The following is a 26,677-nucleotide window of genomic DNA, read 5'->3' as shown; positions in this document are numbered from 1 at the left end:
AACACTCAAACAAAAAAGGCCGTTTATAAGTCAGTAACTTCCTGGAAACAAGATTACTGTTCTCAATATTATCAGCATTTTAAAGACACTGGATTTCTCTGGGTGGGAATGATTTACTTACCAGTAGGATGATATTCCTTTGGACTGTAGGTAGCTGTAAAAGCCTTTTCCAAAGGTTGCAAGCATTACATCAAGAATCCTAAATGAAAGGTACAGACAGATGTGGATAGGATTATAAAACATGTTCCACCTTCAAACATTTGGAAGCTTGGCTACTGAGTGATGGGCGCTCTATGATTACTATTCGACCAGAAGTACACAAGAAAATACACTAAACCCAAGTGCACACCAGTGTGACCTGTAACTGCAATAAATTCATGGTTTTGATTGCTTGAATTCCCCATCAGTGGACATCACTATAGTGCTCTCGCTTCCCTGGCCTTAAGGAACATGCTTGAGCGATGTCAGCCTAAAAATGATCCACAGGAAGCTTTCACTTAAAAGCAGAAAGAAATCTGTATGAAATCATTGCGTCTCCTCCATACCCCGCACAGCCCGTTCCTATCGGCACATGCTTTGACCCCTGTTTGTGCTGGCCAGCCTATTCGCAGAGAAAGCCAGGTCACTGTTCCTGTAGGAAAATCACCAACAAAGTGATTGTGGCACAAGAAGTCTCTGATCCGGCTCTTTTCTGAGACAGGGTGCTGGGCACAATTCTAGCAGAGGACATTTTGAGCTGCATGATAATGGTTCCTCCTTAAACTTTTCACAGAAATCCAAGTGTTGTTTGCATTCACTGTTAAATAGATCAAAGGCCCAGTCAAAAGAAATCTTGTGTTAGTAACCTGGATAGCAAAAGACAGGCTGAAATCAAGTTACTGCACATCTTTGTATCGTTTATCAATGAAAAGTGTACAATTTTCCATGATGACCTTTTAAAAACCAGTCATGGACTGGATTCAACACTTTATTTCTGAAATCTTTCCTTCATAGATGATGACTTTCAAAAGGTTTTGGTATTTTATAAGTAGCACAGGCAGCACTATATTAATAAAAATATGATCGTGTGTGTACCACAAAAACCCCCAAAATATAACAGAAATATTTGCTACTAGTATAAGTTATATATAATAAATAATAATTTTATTTTTTTTTATGTGCACACAAGCAGATCATTATGACATATCAGTATTTCTTAGGATAAATAAGCATTTGGACATAAACGAATAACAACATTCTACACACTATAAATAATAATTAAATACTACATATAACAAACATGTATTGTCTATGTATGAACTAACTTATGTTTTCAGTTAAAGAAATATGTATTATTTAAATACACATTCTAAATTACCTATAACTTATTTGAATGTACTACTTTTCAAAGAAACATATCACAGTTCTGTAAGCATATATCTATAAAGCAATTACTTTCTTAACCAGAATTGAGTTTTGTATTAGCTCTGCATCAGCTGAATATTTACATGTGTTTAACATGAGGCCTAAGTCAGTTTACGCAGTTCAGTGAACAGCAGCTCTTGTGCTCAAGCACAGGTAAATAAATACCTTACCCAGAGCTGTGTCACTGTGAAAGGGTATATTACCACATTCAGAGCTGAAAATACATCTATATCTAAAATACTTTCCTACTTATGTTTGTAAAATATTACTATGGTATACTCCTACCATAATGGGACAGAGGGAACCAAGGCTGGATGGGGCAGCTGTGCCATGCAGTTGTGTGTGCTGTACCGGTGCTGAGCTGCAGAGAAAGGACAGGAAGGGAACTGAATGCTCTCTGAATTTCTGCCTGTCTTCACAGGATAGATTATCTTGGGCAACTAGATATATACAGTAACAGAAGTATAATGACTGATAAATATATAATTAACAATTAAAATATGCAAATTACTGCACAATTAGTCCATAGGTGTTCTCTTCTCCCATGGGAATGGAAAGGTAATTTGTGATCATCCACCTTTACCATGGAATAAAAGGACGTACAAAAGATTTTTGCATAAGTGACCAGCCAGTAGGATATACAGTAATGACTGATCTGCTTTTTCCTGTCCACAACAGAAGTTTTCCTAGGGAAGAACTAACATTACAGGACTCAATCGTGCAAAACACTGTAAGGCCTCAATAGCCTTGCCTCTAACAAGAATTAGAGCCAAATCCTGAAAAGTTTCTTCATTATTAAATAAATTAAAGAATTGAGCCAAACATTGTTATGTAGGAAGCTTTCAAAAACTGCACATAATTCTGGATGCTCTGGTTCTTGTTCTCTGACTTCTGTAGGCTGTTCTCCAGCTCTTTCAAACGCACTTCATGGTGCTTTTCATTCTAAAGACAAAAGAGAAATTCAGTGCAACTTAGAAATCAAATACAAATCAATCAAAATAATAATGCAAGACAACTAATACCTAAATTTTTGTCAGCCTTACCTACCTGTAAAAGTTTTCAGATGCTCTGTAAAAATGAAGGTCCCAAAAAGACCTCAAAATATTGAAGCTTTATGTTCAGTCATGACCAAACTGAACATGTTTGAATAGGTGAATAGGCTTGTGATCAAAAAAAATGCCTGGAAACATAAAAACCACCCTTCTGAATTTTTATCAAGAAAGATTCCTAGCATCTTAAATCTGTTATGGACTTGGCACTCTCTCGTGCTGATTATTCAAGGAAACAGCTGTTACTGATCTCTGCTGCAACATAATTATTGATGCCCGTAGTTCCTTATATAAAAAAAGATGATTGACAGCACTATTACCTGTTCATTAGTTCCACACCTGATGCTGAATAAGGAAGTATCAACAGATCAAAACCTGGGCATTGAAAGGCTTGACACTTTGAAAAATCACTGTATCTCTTTTGTTACTAACTATGTTTATGTGCAACATCAGTATATAAGCTGAAAGCTTTTCACAAATTCCAGTAAGATCAATTTCTTGTAACCAACTCAGGGAACAAACAAACAAACAAACAAATAACTACTAAGTCATTATGCAACTGTTACACACCTATTCAAATCTAGGTACAGTTACTGAACACGATTAATCTCAGAGGGAAATTATAACTTCATACATTTTTTGATTGTTGCCTTGCTGGGAAAACTGGGTTGAATAAGAGATGTAAATTCAATATTATTCCAGTGAATTATTTAGACCGGCCATCTGTTAAGTCTATTAGAAAGGTCAATATACAAAGTATATTGTTAGGTTGAATTAATTTGCTGTTCCTGAAAGCGAGTATCAATTGTATTAATAGTGTGTTTTTCAGTAACTTTTACTGTAAATGTTGGAGAGGTAAGTAATTTCTTAAGTCAGAAACAGTATTTATTACTCACATGGTGAAATGTGCAGAGGAGCTGGGTTTTCTCTTCTTGCCCCTTTCTCACTTCAGTTTCAAGAACAAACAATTTTGCCTGAAGGGCTTGTTCTTTGTATGAAATTTTTTCCAGTTCTTCAGCTACCTATAATAGCAATGAGAGTGAACTGATGTATATTTACTTTCACTTAAAGCCCAAACCAAATAATTTTCTTATACTTTAGCACTGATAACTGACAGGATGACAGAACAGGAAATAGAGCTATTTCCCATGCACAGAAATTAAACAAACCTGGGAAATATTCTGGCTAAATTTGAAAGACGTTTCAATTTGCATCCCTTCTACAAATATCCAATCTTTCCTTAATATTGAAAGCGTGCAGCTTTCATCTAAAATAAGAAGGGTTTCGACACCTATTGCAAAAGAATTAAGGAAAAGGCAAGATTAAGCTTTTGTTCAGAAACTTTTGCCAGATGTGTGGGATTTAAAATTAGGTGGTTAATCATTTTGATATGTCTCCAAAAAAATGATAGTGAAATGCCGGTCGACTGAACTTCATCATTAATTTCAACAGGATCTGAATTCCACAAGAAGTTGAATTGTGCAATTCGTATTTAAACACACAGAATTTCCAGTAACTTTTTAGTATTTCTCCCTATGTGCAAAATAACCTTGTCCCATCTTTTCTTCTCAAGCAAATTTGAGTTTAATGCTATTTAAAAATAGAAAAGAGCAAACAATATTAAAAGATGCATGAAATCATTGATACCATTTTTTTCCCTTCTTCCAAAGCAGATTCCAGTTGTCTGGCTAATCCCTTATATTCTGCAGTTTTCTCTTCAAGCTGCAATTTACTGCACTGAAGACTATCATCTTCTTTTTTGAGCTGACAAGCAAGTTCTTCATTTTGAAGTTCCATCTTTTCTAGTTGCCTTTACACAAAACAGATCAGTGTATTGTCATTCACTATAGAAGAAAAGTGTAGGAATTGATTGCAGTCAGATTTTTTAAAAGTTACCTTTTAAGATCTTCGTATTTCTTCTGAATGTTATGGTTTTCTTTTTCTAAGGAATGACTGCCCAAGGAAGTTATACTGTATTCCTCCTGGGAAAATGACAGTTTGTTTTTAGTTGAAGAGACCTAATTACAGGACATTACAGAGTAAAGTAAGCTTGTCTAGCAAAATCCAATCAAACAATTTAACCGTAATTTCAAGTAAATATTATATTACATTCAAGTAAACATCATCTTGTATTTAAAACAAATAAAATAGAGCCAAAGTAGCAGACTAAACTTTGTATGAATGCTTTAAGACTGAAAACCTGCTATGTTAAAAGTGAAGTCCTGACAAATCCCATATGTTACCCATGCAGCCCTGTGCATTAGTACATGGGCAGGTCTACCTCTCTGTGAACTTTTAAGCTTTAGATTCCAGCAAAAATAAGTTCCTTCGCACTCCAGTCACAAGAAGCATAAAAATAATACCTCATATATAGAGAGTTATCACAGAAGAACAGTGTAGCACTGGCAAAGAATTTCAGAAAGTAGTTAATATCAAAAAGAAATCAAGTTCATTTAAAGAGCTATATCAGTAGCAGAAGCTGAAGAAAACAAGAAGCCAAACTGTCCTCTCCCGCCCAGCATCCAGACTGACAAACTCTTACATGTTTTCTTTTAAATCTCATAACACTGGTGGTGTGATTATTGCTCTTGCTGCCATCCATGAACAGCAGATTAGCAATAAACAGCCACATCATCAGCCTGCTGGCACTATTATTTAAGGGGTAACCTCCATCATTCGCAGGACCATCATGAGCAGTTCCTGCCCATGATTTGAGCTAATCTGGCTGGTTTTGCTCATAGGAATTACAGGCTGTTCAGGTAGTAGACTGGTAGTAGCAGAAACCTCCAGCAGAGGGACAATAAACCAATGTCCTGGTCCAGCTGAACCCAGAAGAGGGTTTCTGCACATGGTCCAGTTCCTTGAAAAAGAATTTGCTGACATTCTGATCATAGAATCTTCAAAGGATGTCACTAAGACTTAATGCTGAAAGCTAACTGCCGTTCCACCAGACTAGTGATTATATTCCAAATTACTTCTGTATACTTAAGAGGTTTTTTTGCATTTATTCAAGAAGTTAGATTAAAATTGTATGTATAAATTTATAAATGCAGCTCAACATTAGTTGTTGCTTAAGTAGTTTGCTAAGCAAAGTTGGATTTATGACCTCATGAGCATTCCTGGAAGGCGTATTTAAAATGATACAAACAAGAACAGAATTTCATGCTGTAAAGATCATCTTGACGAGAAATCTTAAATAAAATAAAGAGCTATTTTTTAATAAGCATATAAAGTGTATAGGGACACAGAGAGTCACTCTATTTCAGCTCAGGTTTTCCCATAGACACAAGAAGATTAAAGCTTTCCTACCCTACTGATTCAAACAAACACCTTTGTCATTTGTGCTGGCAGTGTATTCTCTTCTAATTCAAAAGCACATTAAAAAGAACAACAAAAAACCCAAACATAACCCTGCCGTTGAAACTGATGTCATATAAAAAAAAACAACTGAGGAATATTCATATTCAGGCTTAAGAGAAAATACAAGCAGGAGTGCTAAAATATTGCTGAAAATAGAAACGATGCTATTAATGTATATTCTTAAAACATGTTATCAACCAATATAATGTAATGATTAACATGTTAAAGTTATACATCATCAACAATATAATTTGACTGAGAAAACACTGTCTGTTTTATAAATTAGTCTTTAAAAACAAAATTAATAAAGAACGAAAACATTCCACTAGATACAAACAATAACTAGACTTGCACAATTATTTTCAGGGAAGAATTCTGCAACACATCTTAGGACATAAGTATTCAAAATGATCAAGAATATACTCACTTAAAAGATACAGAATCTAAAAGTAACTAGTCTCTTCACATACTGAATTCATGTTAATATAGTTGGCAATAGTTTATTGGCATAATGCTATTTCTACAGACAGAGCTTTTGATTTATGAAGCAAGTAGCAAAGGAAACCACACAACTGTCACACACACTAATAGGAAAAAAATGTTCCAAAAACTTTCTTCCACATAATTTTCTCATTTATCTTTAAAAATCAGCATGTTCTAAGCACCTGAACCTGCAGCTCCCTAAGGGGTTTGCATTTCTGTGCATGGATCCTTTGCCAGGACACAAGCGTTTCCTGATATCCTTGCTGCTATTCCTCAGCTGCTTTCAGCAAGTCACAGACGCGTTCTAACCCCTTTAACTCAGCCCCTGTTTTGTCCCTCACCTGCAGAGTGGCATCACAGGAGAAAAATGTAAAACCATAAATTAATTGCTGTAATACTTAATGGCTTTCCACATAAGTAATAAATCTGAAATTCCACACAAGTTGCATAATGTCACCTATTTTATAAAATACTGAAAAACTTACAAGTTCACCACTAGAGAAATTTCCATCTCTGACTACATTTCATTAAAGACTCAGTAACACTGACAATGAACATTTACAAAATTATGCATCTGTTAGCAGTTCATCAGGCAATACCCAAATTTTGACTTAATTTTTATTGCAATGTTTTGGGAGATGCCATAGAGACACTAAGCAGCTTAAAGGAAAAATTCTGACTACACAACTAGTGCAGTATTTGCAAAGACAGCAACACCTAATGCCACCTGAAGCCAAATACAATGCTGTGCAAATATTATATATGGGATCAGGAAATACTTTTCTCCATTCTACAATTCAGCCATGGAAAAATAAAGTTAGTATGAAATAAAATTAATATCTAAAGGTGTTTCCCTGTGATGACTAATTCTGTTCTCTAAAACAGATCATTGCAGGCAATGCATATCCAGTCCCTGCCTCAGCTTTATCACTTAAAATAATATGTATTTTGATGAACCATGAAACTGAGGAAAGTGATCTTCCTACCAGTTTTGTATTGTTTTCTGATGCTTAAGAATGTGCTGTGTTCCAGTATTCAGCTCCATCTGCTGAAAAACTTAAAACTAATCTCCATATGGATTCTCCAATTTAACCGCTAGTTAAAACAAACAAAGCAGTCTTACAGTAGGTTTGCTTCCCTATGCAGCTTTCATAGATGTTCTGTCAAGAGAGCTAGTTTTAAAATCATCATCAGCAAAATCACATTTTTAAAAGTGATATAATAATTCTAGAATTCTAAAATAGCAGCACAATTCCTTAGTCATTACTCTAGGAACCATTTATCTCCTGTTTCCAATGGTGTAGTATCCAAAAAAAACACAAGCTCATAAGTAAGAGTTAGGAAAGCATTAAGTGAATTTTAAATTATAGAGAAAAAGAAAAAAGAGCCAGTACCTGTGACTTCTAATAAGTGGGTCACAATAATGTAGGAAAGATCTATGTCCTACAGAATTGTTTGGGAACATGCTTTATTACTGCAAAACTTACCTCATCTACTTCTAAGCAGTTGTTTTCTGTTATTCTTTTGTTTTCATTTAAGACTCTTTCATATCTGGATTTCAATTCTTCCACTGCTATTTGTAATTTTTGTACCTAGAACATAAATTTTCCACATAGATTTGTAAGGTGTTTCTTTCAAATACAGAAAAGATAAAATCATTGGTATGAAGCATGAAGGAAAACCTTTGATATTTAAACAGAATCTCAATATTTGTCATTATATGAAGTTATTTATTTTCATTATCCTACTCACCACAGCAAATATAAAAGGGTAACCAGGTAAAGAGCACTCATATCAACATTTCCTTTTCCACCATGGAAAATGAGCTACAGTTGTGCTACAAGAGCAGCCAGCATGACTCGCCCTTCTCTGCCCAGATAACGAGCATCACCAGACAGTTCCCATCTGGAGTCACCAGAGCAATGAGCCAGGGAATTTCATCCCACTCACTGCTTCGGGCTGGCTGTTCCCTGGAACTACATCTCTCATCTTAAAGCTGGCACCACTTTAATTGTGGTGATGCATTCCACAGACAAGTGCTCTGGTTTTACTTACATTTGGTAGCATGCCTTTTCTCTTGCCAATGATTTTAAAAGGAGATAAGTGAGACTGTCAGTGAGAGGGTGTCTATACTATAGCAGAAATACATACAACTTTGAATCAATATGTTCTAAAATTTATTATCGGTGATTAAAGGCAAATACAAAAAAGGAGTTGATAAAAAGCCCATTTTAAGCTTGTTTCATGTGTTTTGCTGGTATTTTCAATGTGGAGCTACCTATGTAAATAAAAAGACTCTTACAACAGTCCTTGAATGGTGGTTTACTGTTCTTAGGAATGTGGAAATAAAGATATGACCAAGGAGAGGTAAAATATCATTGGATGTGTCCACTAAAGGCATTAGACTCAAATTTTACTCTTAAAATATAGTTTACTGGATTGTTAACTTGCATCTTAAGAAGCAAATCTTTTCTAAGCAAGTGTGCAATTAGCTCTGTTGGCTTCAATGAGGTCTGATTTGGCTTCAACAAGGATTATGTGTACTAGGAATAGTGTGGAGACTACTCTTGGATACGGTTTGTAATGGCATGCTCTTCTATCATCCTCAATGTAACAACAGCATCATAATCACCGTGACAACAAATCTGGTTTATTATAAACAAAACCTTTATCATTTCCTCAAAACTCCTTACAAATTTAAAAACCATACTCAAACATTTCGAACACACTACTCACCTGATTTTTATACTGTTCAACAGGGTCTCCCTGCAGCTTTGCCTGTTCTTGGAGATTCAGCAGTTCATTTTCAACAGAAACAGTACTGCTTTCCAATGTAGCAAGGGAAGCCTTGATTAAAACATCAAAAATACAAGAACTGGAAGAACATTATTAAAACAACACAATCTACAATACATATTACTAGCAAGAGTGACACAATTATTTACCCTGCCAAACAAAAATGATAGCACACGGTTCATTTCTTGGCTCCTGAGAATATTTACTTTGGAGGATAAATACAATAGAAAACATGTAAACCCTTTAAAAATTGAAATGAATGATTGAGCTAAACCCAGTTCTTTAATTTAAAAGAAAGTTTTACAAACACAAAAAGATGATTTCTAGTTAAGCAATTATGTAGCAAGTGACAGTAAAATAAAGGGCATCCTGGTTAAGCGTATAGATGGTCAGACAACTCTGTTCTTAGCTTTACCACAGATTTCTACAGATAAATTGTCAATGTCTCTTTTTCACTTTGTGTAAAAAATACATGGCAAAATTTATTCTACAACTCTGTTCTTAGCTTTACCACAGATTTCTACAGATGAATTGTCAATGTCTCTTTTTCACTTTGTGTAAAAAAATACATAGCAAAATTTATTCTACAGGTTTGGGATCTCTAGACAGAAAGCCAAAAGGGAATTAATGTGGTAACTTCATTAATGTTTCAGAAATGTAGAGCCATTCAACAATGATCTATAATGATCTCACCTTTAATTTTTCATTTTCAAGATTAATCTTTTCATTTTCGGAGTTAACAGAACCTAGCTCTTCAAGAATTTCCTCATCTGAGTTTCTTTTCCATTCCTCCTTTCTTTTCTGGTCTTCCAAAAGGCTTGTGATCTGCCTTGTTAGATAGGCAAGAACATTTATATCATACATAATGCTTCCAAAACTCTCACTATGCAAATTAACTTGTACCTTAACACATATGCCTTCATTGTTCTTATTTCATTTAAGAAAAAAAGGGGGGTGGGGGGGTTGCGCGGGGCGGAGAATGCATTTAAGTATCCCAAGAAAGCAGTACCTATTGAAATAAGAAACTATACAAAAGAGTGTTCCACCAAGGAAGTAGTCCTGGCTCTATTATAAATAAATTCTTTACCTGTAACACCCAAGCATATTTCCAAAACTATGCATACACATACTGTACAAAATGGAATTATGTTGAATTTATAGGGTCTATCAGATACTGTCCTACTGAGAACATTCCATAGCTAAGTTAGGAATGGTATTTTTCATTATTAAAAGCAACAAATTGTGCTGCATGCCTCACTGTTTGCTTTTAATGTTAATGAAGTTAAACAATGAAATTTTTGCTGTTTAGTAAGTCATATAGAAAGCCAAATAGAAAAAGTCTTGTTAGAATGGTACATTTTTGGCAGACTTGTATTTCCAGCTAGAATAAAACCAGGAAAAAACAGCTGGAAGCAGAAAAAGTACTTCAGGAAAGTATCATAGATGTTTCCCTTTTTTAACTCTTTCCTAAATGCCTCCTTATATACACTGGATCCATATTTGGCTAGACAGATTTCTGGACAGATATCTTGCACATACACTCCAGTTACATTTTAAAATACGCTGAAAATATTTTCAGAAACATCAGATTTTCTGAAACATAAACAAAGGAGCCAAGCCAATTTAATTTGAGCTGTTACATATTTGAGCATGAATCGAGTTCCATTGTAAAATAAACATTCTACCTCAGACCTAGCATAATGGTACCTAAAGGTAAAATGGAAAAGGATATTTGTCACTGTCTGCCAAAGAAAATGGCATATCTTTCATGTACATTAAGATTTGACCACATAGTTTGAACAAGGTTAGACAAGTTTGTGTTGTTCTTCCTTACAGGAATAAGCCGTTCACACATGCATCTGAGAGGAACCCTTCTCTGTCCTCTAGTGGGATGAGACATTAGTGGAACAGAAATAGTTTTGCCATCATTAGTCTGAAGTAGAAACTAGAAGCCTATGAACATTCTTTGATACTGCAGTAGACCCAAGGATTAACACGCAAGATGTTGAATCAGTTATTAAATAAGTGGTTCTGAGGAAGCAGCAGAGTGCCTACCAGCAAGTTCAGGCTAATTGAAGTATGCAGGGAAAAGAATATGTTCCTTACTTGTACGAGGGAATGTAGTTTCTAAAGAGTTACAAAATGCAGCACAGAGAAGGCTAAAAATCTTTAATTCCTTCCAGTTTCCAGTTTCTAAAATCTGCTCATAATTTTCAAATATGGATACATAAACTTGTTTACATTGTCAATACTGAGTGCTACACCACTAAATACCAATACTGTGTGACTACAGGAATAAAAAAATAGATCAACAGTTTAACTTACTTCTTAAGATGTTCTATTTGAATTTCTAACATTGTCTTTCCTTCAACCATTCTATCATGCTGATTTTTCCAGAGTTTGGAAGCTGACAGTATCTCAGTTAGTTTGACTTCCTAGAGGATACAGGAATTACAAACTATGTAACAAAAGAATGCCGCTCAAGAACACCACCTAGTTCTACAAATTTTTCTAAACTGAAGAGCTACTTAATATAAGATTATTGAACCTCATTAGTACCAAGCAATCTAAATTTTGTCTTGTCTCAAAAAAATAAACCAAACTACCCAAATTAAAAAAAAAAAAAAAAATAAAGTCTAAGTACAGATTTGCTTTCAATGCAGAGACATCATTAAACACTGGCACTGTATATCAACTGTAGAACACAAAATTTCAAAATACGAGATCAAAATATTTTCTTACCAAAAAAATATTTGTCTCCAATACATCTCTACTAAAACTAAATTACATAGATTAATACAAAAATTAAATTCTGTCAAAGCATTTCAAGAGTAAGAAATAACAGCTAGGTAAGAAATGCAGAGTTGGGTAAAATCCTTCAAAGGAGTATGGATAATCAACCAACATCTACTATCTTGAAAGTATACCAGGTCTTCAGTGGGCAAAGAAAACAACAGTGTGACTACAAAACATCAAAAGTTCAGGAGTTATTTGTCATCTCTCTACACTGCTAATCGTACTTAAAGATCTGCTACCATCTTCTCACAAAGATCAAAGAAAACAACAAAAAAACTCCACCTTATTAACCATCTCCAGGTATACTACCTGGAAAAATATGTGATGATAACACATTTAGGAGTGTGAAAGCATACTCTTCTTAGAAAATCTAAATAAGGCAGTAAAGATCTCAGCACAGTTCTGATCCACCTGGCCTTTTTGAACAACTACACACTGTAGGGATATGCAGGGCAAGAATCTAAGGAACAATTTGGATTAAGGAAGGTTCAGAGCAAGCAATTTAGAGAACTAAGTATCTACATGAGTTGTCCTACACTGATAAATAAGGAAAACAAAGACTTCAGACCCCACTCATGGATTTTCTGTACTTCTGAGATGAGTCAGTCTTTGTGCATAAAGGTCCAACAAGAAGACGAGGAGAGGTGTAACTGAAAGCAGCTTAGACTTCTCTCACTGCAGGGTGAAGTGTAAAACCTCATGGCTTAAAACATTCACTGAATTTTAACAAAACAAAGGCAGTGAATGTAGTAACAGCTCACATTTCACTTAGAGCAACCTTTTTCTTAATCAAGGAGCAAAAAAATAAAAGACATACAAAGACACTACAACCAGCCATCTTTTCCTATTTCCCACAGGCTAAAGTTTCCCACTTGTGCAATTTAAAACAATACAGCACAACTTTGCTCACAGCATAGTCACTTACATGTTCTCTTATTCTGGAGATTAAACTTTCCACAAGTGCTTCAAAGTGTTGAGCTCTTTCTTTCTGGAACCTGATTGTTTTTTTCAGAGCAGTCTTCTTTTGCTCACTTTTTGCCTTTAAGGCTAACATCTGGTGCTTGTATTCACCAGCTTTAAGTTTCCACTCTGCTATTTTCTTTTCTAGAGTCTGAAGCATAATTAAACATCAACTCTTTTCAAATTCTATGCCTTACAGACCATTTTGTGACATAACACTATAAAACCCCCCAGATACGCAGGAAACAGTTTTCACGTTAAGATGCTTATAGGGCACTTAATAAACAAAGGTGTGACTTGGGGGTGGTGGGAGAACACCTTAAATAACTAGAGCAAAAAGAAAAACTAGAGTCTATGTATGCACTTCTTTAACTGTTGGTACAAGTAGAAAACTGTTATCCCCTGTTATAGCCGCAGGAGGTCACAATCACACTAAGAGTAAGTGCTTTGGGTGGCTGACGCAAATGTAAATTGGGAATTACTTTCATAAAGGTAATGCTAAGCTTTTGCAAGCTTCTGCCCAGATATGAACAAAATCATTACTAGGATTTAAGCTAGCAACTGACTTCAGCACTTTTTGAAGAGTAAACAAACAAAACTTTATTTAAAAGTTTGAATGAAAATACATTTGCATATCAAGATACTTTGTCTAATGAAATTGTGGAAATTCTATGATTGTACTAGGTAGAACAATAAAGCAATTTTTATTCAGAAGAAAACATGAGGTATTTAGACAGACATAGACATACGTGGCTTTTTTGAAACTGACTTGCTATAGCTTCCTTAACAACTTCAAATGATACATTTAATAGGGGATGTATGCTACTAAAAAAGTTTGGAAATTAGAAATACATTCTTTTTTAGCCAAAGTTTTCTTATTCGTGCCTATATTCTTGACAAGTTTCAAATACTGAAATCTGAGGCCACATACAGCCTCTATCACATGATCTCTTCCACGGCCCGTACTAAAGTAAGTAACTGATGCAAATGTCCAAATTTACCTCTTGCTTTTTAGGACAGAAAATGGAAATAATTTCACCTACCTTAAAGAAAGTGAGGTTAGGCATTAGTCTTAAGAATTTCTCTTTCAGTCAGGATTAAGAGGATTTTTGATTCCTTCATAGTCAATAAAAAGAAACAGGTGGTGATTCATCACCCTTATCTTACAACAGAAACTCATCCTGCGGACTTGCCTGTTTCTTTCCATTGACTATATGAAGACCACCTCAGGATTGATATCTGTCTTCTAGATAGCACAGTCAGGCAAGTGCAAATGCTCCTATGTGTGCTCAACTTCTCTTCAGCAGAACTGTTAGTAAGCATAAGTTGAAAAACAAAACAAAAACCCCTTGCAATTAATTAGTGTAGTCAAGTAAACTGTTCAAAATATAAATACTAATGACTTTTACTGTCTGGGATTCTTCTTTTGCTAAGAGTTTGACCTCAAACAATACTTTAAGATTTAACTCTCGAATCAGAGTTAAACTCTCACCACCAGTCAGGCTTTGCTAATTTTTTCAAATAAACTGAAATACAAGTAAAAATATGCTGACCTGTATTTTCATTTTTAATTCATTGTTTTCCACTTCTTTTCTCTGAATCTGACATTGCAGGTGAGCTTGTACTGTCTTTACTGATCTTGACAGGTTGTCTTCTTTCTGTACATTGGCCTAAGAAAGAGAAATAAACATAAATCTATTGGTCAATGCAGATATGCTGTATGATGCAATCTATATTCTTTCTACTTTGCCACAGTTTCTAACTGAGATTTGAATGTCCTCAAAAGCTGGAAAAGATAAAACATGTTCTACAAGTATATTCACAAGCGGTAACTTGTTACTATTGTTATTAATGTTAAACAGAAATCATGAACTTGAAAGAATGTATGTATAATTAATGCCTCATATTTAATCTGACTCTTTTACTCTGTATTTCTTCATTATAAGTACTTTTTCCAGAACTACTGCGAACCTGATTAGCCATTAGTCTAGATCAGGGGTGTCAAACTCATTTTCACAACGGGACACCTCATCCTCGCAATTGCCTTCAAAGGGCCGAATGTAATTTTAAGACTGCGTAAATGTAGTAGTAGTGGCCCCTGGTGAAAATGAGTTTGACACTCCTGGTCTAGATGTAATGCCCCTCTCTGAAACATGGGACACCAGTGTTAAGGATAACCTGTATCCTTAATAGGTTTGGATACAGTCTGCATCATTTTAAGATATTTCTGTAGGAAACATCTTTCAGGATTTTCCTTTTTTTCATAGATAATTGCCTTTCTCAACATTTAAAATTTATAAATAAGGATCAAGTATATTGGAAGAAAACATTCATTCCAACAGTAGTGGTCACTCACTTTTTCAACCTGAAGTCTGGATGAAAGTTCTTCAACATGTTTCTCCTTTTCAACTATTTTTCTCCTGAGATTCTTCATGGAGAAACAAAAAACAACAAAGACATTATTTTAATTTCTGTACACAACAATGCAATGGTAATGCACACTGACAAACAGTTCAGCTGTAAAATGAAGATTCCATTTTGAGAAGATACTCCCACTTTGCCACTGTCACTTGACATTGTATGAACACATGACGCAGCCATTTCAGATGTACAACATGGAACCAGATGAGACAGAAATCTTAATTTACTTACAGTATTTTGGGTTTCGTTTTCACTTAACTTCTGCATCAAAGTGTCAATGTTTTTACTGTTTAACTGCAAGACAGAAGCAGGAAACATTAAAAAACTACTTCCAATTATAATTGATTTAGTCTTTTTTCAATGTTTTTTAATTTGATACAAACAATTTCCTACATTTTCAGATTCACTACATATGAATGCAAAAGCTTACATATTCACAAGCTATGTAGAGTTGATGGTTTAAACCCTAAAGATTCAATTTATTTTGTGCATATGACTTCATAGCTGAAGAAAACAAACCAAGGTCATACTATACAGCAATTTCTTTATTTCTTTAGCTAAAAGGACTTTAAATACCATAAATACTTCAGTGTTGTTTAAATATGTAGTCGATGTTTTTACAACTCATAACATTTTAAATAATATTTTTAAATCACTCCAGGGTGATTTAAAGCACAAGCACAAAGTTACTTGTTTACTCTGCTCAGTGCTCCACTGACTACTCATTATTTTTCAGAAGTGGATTGTCTTGGTATCTCTACCCACCAGGACCCATTTCTCCTGCTTTCAGCCTGTGCCAGGTGCATTTCCACCAAAAGGGTTTGTCAGACCAAGAGTTTATACTCTTATATCCATATTTCCTGAATGGAATTGGGAAAATGTGTAACAGAATTTGGGAAGTTACCAATTAAAAAAAAAAATCACTTCCTCACAGGATCAGAACGTAGACTGCTCTGCTTCCAAGGGTTGCTATAAGGCAAATAACTATACTCAAAATATCTTTTATTTTATTTTATTTTATTTTATATATTTTTATATATGTGTCTTATTACAGGTTTACATTTCCTGGCAGACTTCAATTTGTGTAACACAATGCAGGTCTCTGAAGCTTATTCTTGGTTACAAAACCAAACTAAGTTCTGGAATTTAATTACTTCCAGTGAAAATACTATTTTGGAAGACTAAACATCATATATCGTTTATACCAGCAAAACTACATAAGCCGAAAAGAACAAAGGAGAATTTTTCCATAGTTTCAGGATACCATTTCTATGTCCAGTACTCTCACCCATTTTTTGAAATATCACCTGCTTCCCATCTGTAGCTAGGAAGTATGTTTTGAAATATCTGGTTTGAATTTGTCAACAAAGTAAATAAAATTAAAAAGGTCAAGCTTAACGGCAACAAAATGAACTTGCCTCGGTAGCAAGAGGTAGAAGAAACTCTCCCTGAAGATCCAAGTCTAATAAAGGAGCAGTCCAGTTACATACAGGTAGAGATGAGGATGAGTGCCTTGATGATGACATTTTAATGCCGTCTAGCAAGACACTAAATATTAACATATATTGGTGTTCTGTTCTGTTGGCCCCGGCTCCTCTCCCCTCGCCCAGAGCCCCCGGCTGCCCGCGGCTCCTGCCCCTCGGGGGTCCGGCGGAGCAGCCCCAAACTCCGCACCGCCTCCCGCAGGGCAGCACCCCCTCAGCACCCCTTCTCGCGGGGCACTGACCCCCGGCGTCCCCGCCTGCGCCCGCCGCTCCCTCACCGCCGCTGCCGCCGGGAGCCGTTGCCGGAGCAACCGGCCGTTGCCGCGGGCCGCTCCTCTGGCGACGGGCGGAGGCGGCGGCACCCCCCACAGTCACCCTTGCGGCTGCGGGCGCTCCCCGGGAGGACCCCGGTGCGGTCCGCCGGGGCCCGGGGAGGCGGAGGTGGCTGTGCGGCAGCTCCGGCCGCTGCGGAGCAGCGCAGGCCGGTGGCCCCCGCGGGGCTGTGGGAGCAGCATCGCGCCCTTCCCCGAAAGAGAGGGGTTCGTGCGGCTTAAGGGTCAAGGGCGCTTCAAGAACGGGCTGTGACCGCTGCCAGCCTGTAACGTGCAGACGGGGACGTGTTGATGCGCACTCAGGGGGTTATTTATAGAGCAAAATGCACAAAAAACGCGGAGAGCTTCGGATCCTCTATTTGTTTTCTTTTTGGATGTTTCCATTAATGTATTTTTTCTGAGGTTCAACAATAAGTATTCATGTGATCTGACTGCACATGAAGCTTTTTTTGCCCACACATTGTCAAACATGGTAGAAAAGCCACATTTTTAAATATAAACATGTTCTGATGAAAAATAAACCAATTACTCTTGCATCACATTACATGAGAGAACACTCAGGACACATGAGGTGGCACTTCATAGCACCCATGACATCGCAATGGACGTATGGAAAGATCACTTTCAGATAAAGAAGTGTGCAAAACAGAATGATCGTGTGATATGGATATGATAATACGTACAGATACATATAGGTCATATGTATAAATACATAAGATGACACATCATGATAATCACATTAATTTTGTTTAAATAATGCATACTGATAGAAATGTTACTTTTTTGTATGGTAAGTAAATATCAGTGTTAGTAACTTATATTTTTAAAAAAATCTTGGCTCTGGGAGAAAGAATCAAAATCAATATAGAACCATGTATGTACCATAATAAAAATTAAAAAATAAAGGTTACATTTCAACCTTTTTAATACTAGTAGAGATGAAATCATCCCACAATCTGTTCTGATGCAAGTGCCTGTTTGTACCTGGATTACACAGGAGATTTTGTCTTTGCATGTGCAAAAGGCCTAATGTTTTGCTCTCTGTAGGACTCATAGCCTTGAATTGTGAATTAACCGTCCTTGTCAGACCTTTGCTTTGGTCTTTGTGAGCTGTGGCTTTGGTGTCTCCTTGTCACCTCAAGCAGAACTTATAATTTTAGCTTCCCAGAATTTGCTATATGATTATTTTTAAAAGAAAGAAAAAAATTGTTACAATTATCTAAAAATGTGGTGATTGCTTATATAATAACGCAATCACTATCCATTGGTGAGGGCTAATTAGCATGATAATTAGCACTGCACTCTGTACCTCGTAAACAAAGAATGAATTACAAGTTTCAGGCCTCAAAACTGCATCTTAATGACTGTGGTACAATCCACAAAGTGGAAAATAGAGGAAATAGGACACACAGTTCCACAATGGCATAACTGCAAACCTTAATAGAAGAGGTGTGCTGAAGAGAGGCTTCTTGAGATATCATGGCAACTCTGCTGAGGGTCACAGCTCATGACTTTATCTGCTCTAAAGGTATAACTGAACCTTTCACTTCTGTGTCAGTGTGCTGGTGTAGAGTTAAATTTTCTTCACAGTAGCCAGCATGGGGCTGTGTTTTGGATTTCTTCTGGAAACAGTGTTGATGACACAGGGATGTTTTAGTTCCTGCTGAGCAGTGCTTACACAGCCTCAAGGCCTTTTCTGCTCCTCACACCACCCTGCCAACAGGAAGGCAGTGAGTGTACAAAACGTTGGGAGGAGATGCAGCCAGGTCAGCTGGCCAAAGCAATATTCCATACCATATGAAGTCATGCTCAGTATATATTTTTGGGGAAGAAGGAAGTGGGGGGACATTCAAAGTTATGGTGTTTTTCTTCCCAAGTAACTGTTACATGTGATGGAGCCCAGAGTTTCTGGAGATGACTGAATGCCTGCCTGCCCACGGGAAGTGGTGAATGAATCCCTTGTTCTGCTTTGCTTGTGTGCACGGCTTTTGCTTTACTGCCTTTATCTCAAACCATAAGTTTTCTCACTTTTACTCTTCTGATTCTCTCCCCCATCTCGCTGGGGGACAGGGCCAAGTGAGTGGCTGCATAGGGCTTAGTTGCCAGCTGGGGTTACACCATGACAATCAGAAATTCAAGATTCCAAGATCTTCCTTCATTCATTGTTTGATCTTGGCAATAGCCTGCTATCACAAAAGTCTCACAAAAGCAGCAGATTTGATGTCACCCTGTTTATACACTGTTCCTTCCTCATCCTTTTTCATACCATGTGGCATAATACTGACCAGAATTTATTTGTCCCAGCAATCCTTAGACACTCACTGCCTTGTGCAGAATTATATATCCAGCGGAGATGGACAGATGACAATATTTCTTCCCACACACTCTTGTAAAACAGGTGTGGCGGGTTTTGCTGTTTCTCTGGCCTGTTTCTCAGCAGCTCCCACTGTGATGCAGTGTGCCAGCTTCTCAGGTAGACAGGAAAGTCCTTCACTCTACAGGGCACAGTGGCAGCAGGCACTAGGGCGAGCTGCCCTATGCAGTTATGATGCTGTAGTGCTATTGACTTCCCCACAGCCAGTCACCCACTCAAGATGTCTTATTTCTTTACACAGACAACTTAGGAGGAGTAGTAGATCATATTTGCTGCTCAAAGAACAGCAGTGGGTGTTTCTGCACCCACTTAAGGGATGGAAGAAATATAAGGTAACTCCAAGGTACAGGGAAGTAGCAGCGGGAGATTTCTCCCAAACAGCATTTTACTTGGCAGCAGGTCTGGGTGCCCTCGATTTGGAGACTGCAGATTCAGTCTTGGTCTTCTTAGGTTTTGGCCAAGGATGTTTGGGAACATCTTACCCCACATGCAGGTTATAGGAGCTACAGCGATGCAGAACTTCCCTTATTATGTGTATCGACCTATCTGGATCAGAGTTCCCAGTGTTCACCGTAAATCCAGCTGTACTGGTGCCACTGCTCATTTCCATATGAGTTACTTCCAGCTCAGTCAGACATCTCAGCTGTTTGCAGGAAACTTTCTAGCTCTTCAAATGAGGCAAAAATAGCTTTCATTTCTTTCTCTTTTACTAAGAAGTCATTAAATCCAGTTGCATTCCTTCCTCAACCCCACGGGTGAGTATAAGCCCTGTTCGTTCCCCTTTCCTAGGATGTGCATCTCCTGGGGAAGTGTTTGGTCCAGTTCCTAAATTCCTACAGCCCCTTCCTTACACTGCAAAATGGCCAAAGAGCAGGGTGAGGTCCCAGAACTAGGGCAGGTACGACAGGTGTCTGTTCAAGACTTAGGAAATGGGATAGAGACCTTAAGAGTGGAAGACAGAGCAAGAGGACACATTACAGAGTGGAGTTCCAAGCGAAAGGGTAGAAACAGAGAGAGCATTGTATTTACAAGATTAAGATAGCTTAATTTGTATATAGATGTTCCTTTCCAAGAGAAACATGTAACTTCAATTTTTGACAGAATTTTGGAAGGCCCGATTCTTTATCTGGTTAAATTATCTCTCTTGCCAGTGACAGCCCATTTGCAGAAGCCAGTGCCACATGGGGCACAGGTGGGCTCTGGCCGTCAGGGTTTTGGCAGCACTTGGCCAAGGATGGACTGAAGGTGTTAGGTCTCTTCTCCTTGGAAAAGAGAGTGTTCAGGGGGACCTCACCACAGCATGCCAATAATTAAAGGGTGGTTACAAAGAGGACAGAGGCACTTCCTTCACAAGGGGGGCTCTCTCTTCACAAGGAGCCACATGGAGAAGACAAGGGGCAATGAGTATGAGTTGCACTAGGGGAGGTTTCATCTTGATACAAGAAAGAAATTTTCTACAGTGAGAACAATCAGTCACTGGAACAACCTCCCCAGAGACATGGTAGAGTCCCCATTACTGGAGGTTTTCAAGATGGAACTGCACAGAGTGCTAGGTAATCTCATCTAGGCTCTCTTTTCCATGAAAGGCTGGACCAGATGATCTTTCAAGGTCCCTTCCAGCCTGGGCACAGCCTGCACACACCACCAAATCTAGGCAAATGCTGAATAATCATCTGAAATTTTCTTCTTTGTCTTTAGATCTGCAACATCAAATTTTGCCATTTGTTCTACCTTACCTTTTACATATCAACAGCACCAACTTTTTAATATTTTAAAGGAAATTTTCTACCTTTCCTATTTCTATACTTTCCACAGGTTCTGCTTTTTCTTCATCTAGGTTTCCCTTTTTTTTTTGTGGGTTTCAGTACTTCCACATAATACCATCTCTTAATGAACTTTACTAGTGGATGTGTTTTCAGATTTCAAATTCCATTTCCCCAAGTAATAATAAATGACATAATTTCAGTTCATATCAAGGCCAGAATAGCTGTCACATTTAGAGGAGAGAGACTCTTCGGAGAAAAGAGTCAGAAATCACAGCATTATTTGCTGATATCTGTTCCCTCTAATAGTTTTTAGGTCACTGAATGTCCATTTATTTAGAAATATTTCCTTTTGTTTGCTTCTGAAGTATCTTATTTTTCCCTAGAGTATTTCTGCTGCATATAAATTGTTTTGTAGGAACTATATCATACAATCAGAATAAAGGGGTTGCAGCACTGTTCCTGCAACTATTTCCAGAGTTACATAAAAATACAACAGACCTTACATGGCCAATGTCCATGATCCAAGACAAGAAGACAAGTCATGCATTACCCTGCAGACACCCAACCCTACCTGCCCAGTGAGCAGAGCTGCAGTACTCTATTGTGTGGTGACACTGACATCTAGTGGGCTCCAACAATGCTTCCAATTTTCCCAAATGTTCCAAAAATCGGTTTCAATCAAAGCATCTCCCTCTGGCATGCTCTGACTCTAATTTAAATGCATAATTAAATGCACAATCAAATATGAACAGTAGAAGGTTGAATCTAGTACTTAAGACTGGCTCTTACTGTAGGAGCATGAACAAGATTCATTTGAATTTGGGGCATCAGTTTACTGAGCTCTGTCTATAGCAAAAGCTCTGAAGAACTCAGTTCAATGCAGAATTCAGCACTCCTCCAAACATCTCTGCAAAACACAGACGAAATCTCTCTCTCATGCTTCCTGACAAGTGCAAAATGACAGGATAAGACTGGCTGATTGCAATGGTTATGTTTGCGCTAACATCAGGTATGCTCAAAAGCTATGTGGGCTGCAGTCCTAGTCACTGACATGACACCCACAAGCCAGTTCAGACCAGCTAGAAAAGATGTGAGCGTTCAAGTCAAAACCATAGAAGCTTTGTTCCTCAATATGGTCTTCCCAATGCTCTTAAAAAAGATTTCAGCTTCCAGCTTCCTGCATAGACCTCATGGTGTTCCATGGAGAAGACAGGTTTAATTATTCTTGTGCCACATGTGGAGAAACTGTAGCACCAAGTGATAAAATTACTTTCTCACAGTCATCAGCAGGGAAGTGGTAGAGCTGCAAATATACCTCCTGTCATCAAACTATCATTGCACAGTAAAAGCAAGAAACCCCAAAACTTCACTTATTCTCATAGCAGCCAGTTATGGCCTATAGAATTTTCCATACAATCTTCCTACAAGTGTAAGATAGACTTCTTCTAAGATAGACAGCTGGAGTGTGGGACAAAATCATTATCATGCTTGGATATCAAACTAACCCACTATGGCTCCAGGAAGCATGATATTGAAAGGACAAAGATCACAAAACCAACACATGATTTACCTAGTCCAGTTCCCTGAAACTTCAGGCCTTTTGCCTGCTGAATGTTTTGCCAATTGCTGCACACAGTCCTAGTACAACTCCAGTGTAAGTGTTTAGGGGAACCACAGCAACAGCTGCTGTAAGGACTAGTGGAAGGAAGTGTGCACTAATGTGAAAAGGAGCATTAATTGCCACTCAGATAGCTGTAGATTCTGAGCGGAAGCATGCTGTTGAGAACAGCTGCTTTCTGGTTCTGTCAAATCCAGTCCCCAGATTTTTCATGAAAGCCTGATTGTACACAGGCTAGGCAGCTGGCACTACTGATTTTATAATCTTTGCCTGGTTATTATCAAGCTAAGCTCACAGTTGTTAATGTTGGCACAGAAGCTATAGACTCACACACAAACACCCTTACCTATTTTAGTAAAACAAGCTTTGACTATTAAGTGGAGATAAAATTTAATAATGTTTATTTAAATAGTCTCATTCTGCTCCTTTTATTTTTGTCTTTTCACTACATTAATAAATGTTAAATCAAGCTTACCTTCAGATTTTCACACACATCTATTTTGAAAATCTGGTTCCAGGATTGCTGCTATTCTTCGAAGTACTAGTTGGAGTTCTGCAGTGTTGTGGCTGGTAACGCATTGCCAGAACTCTTCATTTCTCACTGTTTAACTGCATTAAAAGATGACATACATAAATATTCATAAAACTGTTGTTTTATGCAAATATATGCTACAGTTACATAATCATGAGTGGGAAGCGGAATAGTGTACACACACATGGTAACACAAGATGTGACCCATATAACTTCATGTATTATAGAACTAAATATGTATGAATTCCAACATGAGTACTACGTTATTTGATTATACATGCTACCAAAACGTGTCTGTTGATTGTCTTTGTTAAATCTTTGACTCCAAAGCCTTTAAACACTACCTTCTTATGAAGTCAGAAAGCAGTATTAGGAGTCAGCTTAGAAGCATTTCAGTTATAACCTATCATTCTTTATCTAAAAATATTTTATTTTCTTAATTATTCTATGAACCTTAATATAATTTTGGTTGGTTAGTTGGTTGGTTTGGGATTTTTCAGTAAGTGTAAGTCTTTAAGGATATGGTCCAAGACCTACTAGCATCAAGGAAAGAACACTGGCAGCACTCACAATGGATACCCTAAATATTGGTAAGTGGTATTCAAAAGATTACTTTAAAATTCATGTGTTTTAGCATAATCATACATTTCTTAAAATTAAAGCACACCTTAATAGCAAGGTGAACATACAAAATAAAAATTGGCATTATCTATCAAGTTGTTCCGAACCACAGTAAACTGTTCCAAACCTACAACATTTCTGCAAAGTGACTTTAAAAATGCTCAAGATTCCACACACTCTCAATGCTTTTGATTTTCACCAGGTTTTTCAAGAAAAGCCTAATGGCGAGAAATAAAACCTTAAGACTAATGTATTCACAGTTAAGACTGACACAGAAGTAAAGTTAGTACAGAGTTAGCAACAGCAACTGTGCTGTAGTATCTAGTTATTCATCCTACAGATCTCAAGCTTCTTATCCTATTTCACAGTGTATTCGAATGTAATAATTCACTACAAAACTTCACAGCTACATGATCAAGACTTAGACAGAAAAATGTAATGATCTAGAGAGATACAAAGGGCTAGAACTGCATCAATTCTAACCACTGGGTTTATTTGCCTCCCACTTCAGGAAATTTTAATCAGAAACCCTCCAAGCCATCACTTAGATTATTACCAAGTTACAGTGTTGAAGTTCTTTGTATAAATTCTATTTCTGATCATAGGCAGGGATGTTCCAGAGTCTGTTTATATGCAACAGTACAATGTTGTAAGAGGTTATACGAATATGCCTTTATAGGTCAGTATCTAGTTTGTAGATAAGCCCACAAGCTAGGTATGGCTTTCCTTACCCGAGACAGATGTATCCAGTTATCCCAAACCCCTCACAATATTTTTGGCTCTGAATAGCAGCTGTAGAGAGGGGCCACATTTCCTACTAGAACCAGGAACTGAAGCTTCCAACAAAGCAGGGCAGACAGCCTGCACGTGGTAATCTCTTAAAACAGGAATCTCCAAGATTCAGCTGTTAACACCTGAATGTCTATTCCTTCTAGGATGCAAAATAAAAAAAATTCCAGAGTTTGTCCCAAACACTACGTTATATGCCTACATGGTGTGGAGAATGAGAATTTAAAGAAAGGCAGTAAATCAGTAGTGTTTTAAGAGTAGGAGAATACTGTGGAACACAGGAAGCATGGAGTTCCAGGTTGTCATCCAGTAACAGAATTTATTTTTACACTGTAGGATAAAACAGGGAAAAAAATTGTCCAGACTAGGGCTTTATATGAAATATATAAGCATACACTGGAACCAGTCTTCCTCTTAGGTAAGTATAGCAACCATTAGCCTGAAGAGTTTTCTCTCACTCACACTCTGACTACTTAAAAATATAATGAAAAGAGGAAGGATGTGAAAAGTGAGAACTGAAAAAACACATCCAATGCTCCATATATACCAAAAAGCCTGCCTACTAAAGGTGGAATTACCATCTCCTTAAGGTATTTTCCTAAGAAGTAGTACTGTTTTGTTTAGGGCTCCTTAGGAAAGCAGCAATTAAAAATAGGTATTCCAAATCCTACAAGAACACTCTAACCCACCAGCACTTAAAGGATGGGAGTCTTCTTACTCTTCCACCCATGTTATGCCAGAAAGGAGAGGTATCTAACCATTTTTTGAAGGAAAAAGCAGTTTGTCAAGGCTGTCAGTCAATATACCACAGAAAGTAGCACTTTCCTCTCTGGCAAGTGAGGCTCACATGTCATGGGCAGGGTGCAAGCTTCAGGGAAGACCTAGCAGTATTTTGTTTTGGGAAGAGCTAGACTATGTTGGTTGTTGTCAGTTCCAGCCTGAACATATTGCTTGCCCAAGGCATTATTGGGGTACATCTCACCTGAGGTGGTGCCTCTGCTTCAAGGTCAGGCACCTCTGCTCTCAGTTGTCGGCACCTTGGGTGTTTTTGTGGAACTCTATCCATTGGAACTGCCGATGCTCGGTGCCAAAGAGAGCTATGAAGTGAAATAATTACATCTGTGTGTCCAAATCTAAAATATTTGATGTTGCTGTCTTTTAACACATCCTACACTGATATCACAAGAACTCGTGATTAGCTCTTACATGATGGTATAGTGCCAAGCATCAGAAAATCATTTTAAACTGATTGAAACAAACTTGCCATGTAGTTTTTACACATAAACTCTTTACAGCTGTGTATAAGTGAGACAATGAAAGCTGAAAAAGGTAAACCATATTAAGCAAAGCAAACACATAAACACAATCACTTTCAGGCCCTCTCCTTATCAGTACTAAAGGTACAATGGGAACTCCACACAGCCCAAGCTCTGTTTTGGTTTTAATTCCTGGAATCTGACCAGCATGTAAGCAAGATTGCATTAATTGTTACAGTTATTTCCTTCCTCTGGAATTCACTTCTTGTCATAATGCCCTAGGATTTCCTCTGACTTTATCAAATTTACCCAAACTTTACTTAGTATTTGGATTATGAGGTAAATTACTTGACCGAATGACCACCATCATTTTGTACCTGGGAGTATTAGTTTGTTGCCAATGATGCTACATTGTAAATCCGTTCCCCAATTGCTAGTCTATGTCAAAGGTTCTTTCTTTTCCTCTTGAGCATTCAAGAATCCTGATGAGAAACTTAAAATAATGAAAATTACTAAAACTAGAGGCTATTTTCTTCTAACTTGCTTGCACCGCCCTTCCCCCACCCGCCGGGGCGCTCCCGCCCCGCAGCGCGCGGCAGCGGCCGCGGCGCCCTGAGGCGGGGTCGCGTGCCCAGC

General features: G+C 37.5%; 1 protein-coding gene across 4 annotated transcripts; it reads right to left on the bottom strand.

Moving 5' to 3' along the window:
- Window positions 1-1,079: 1,079 nt before the first annotated feature.
- ODF2L (outer dense fiber of sperm tails 2 like) lies at window positions 1,080-26,644 on the bottom strand. Of its 4 annotated transcripts, XM_021294220.2 has the most exons (15): window positions 26,419-26,644; window positions 25,768-25,882; window positions 23,319-23,452; window positions 15,501-15,563; window positions 15,205-15,276; window positions 14,402-14,518; window positions 12,814-12,999; window positions 11,418-11,527; window positions 9,786-9,921; window positions 9,033-9,143; window positions 7,784-7,888; window positions 4,350-4,435; window positions 4,101-4,263; window positions 3,350-3,475; window positions 1,084-2,346 (listed from the first exon to the last, which is right to left on the bottom strand). In XM_021294220.2, the coding sequence occupies exons 4-15, from the start codon at window positions 15,534-15,536 to the stop codon at window positions 2,209-2,211; spliced, it is 1,386 nt and encodes a 461-aa protein (XP_021149895.2). In that variant the 5' UTR covers window positions 15,537-15,563; window positions 23,319-23,452; window positions 25,768-25,882; window positions 26,419-26,644; the 3' UTR covers window positions 1,084-2,208. The 4 variants fall into 4 exon arrangements, with proteins under 4 accessions (XP_021149896.2, XP_064927254.1, XP_021149890.2 ...); XM_065071182.1 differs by lacking the exons at window positions 23,319-23,452; window positions 25,768-25,882; window positions 26,419-26,644 and adding exons at window positions 16,688-16,817; window positions 17,032-17,368 and having other exon boundaries at window positions 1,083-2,346; XM_021294215.2 differs by lacking the exons at window positions 23,319-23,452; window positions 25,768-25,882; window positions 26,419-26,644 and adding an exon at window positions 16,688-17,022 and having other exon boundaries at window positions 1,083-2,346.
- Window positions 26,645-26,677: the final 33 nt, after the last annotated feature.

The sequence above is a fragment of the Columba livia genome, chromosome 8 (assembly GCF_036013475.1).
Source record: "Columba livia isolate bColLiv1 breed racing homer chromosome 8, bColLiv1.pat.W.v2, whole genome shotgun sequence".
NCBI lineage: Eukaryota > Metazoa > Chordata > Aves > Columbiformes > Columbidae > Columba > Columba livia.
The sequence above is the reverse complement of the archived record's forward strand: the minus strand, read 5'-3'. Positions and strand labels throughout refer to the sequence as shown.

What these genes read in the sequence shown, in the direction of transcription:
- ODF2L (XM_021294215.2), bottom strand. Translation starts at nt 16,831, where the DNA reads ATGTTAATATTTAGTGTCTTGCTAGACGGCATTAAAATGTCATCATCA. An exon ending in TTCTACCTCTTGCTACCGAG is followed by an intron (nt 15,564 to 16,687) that starts GCAAGTTCATTT and finishes TCTGTCTTGCAG; the next exon opens with TTAAACAGTAAAAACATTGA. An exon ending in TTGAACAGTATAAAAATCAG is followed by an intron (nt 7,889 to 9,032) that starts GTGAGTAGTGTG and finishes TTTATGTTCTAG; the next exon opens with GTACAAAAATTACAAATAGC.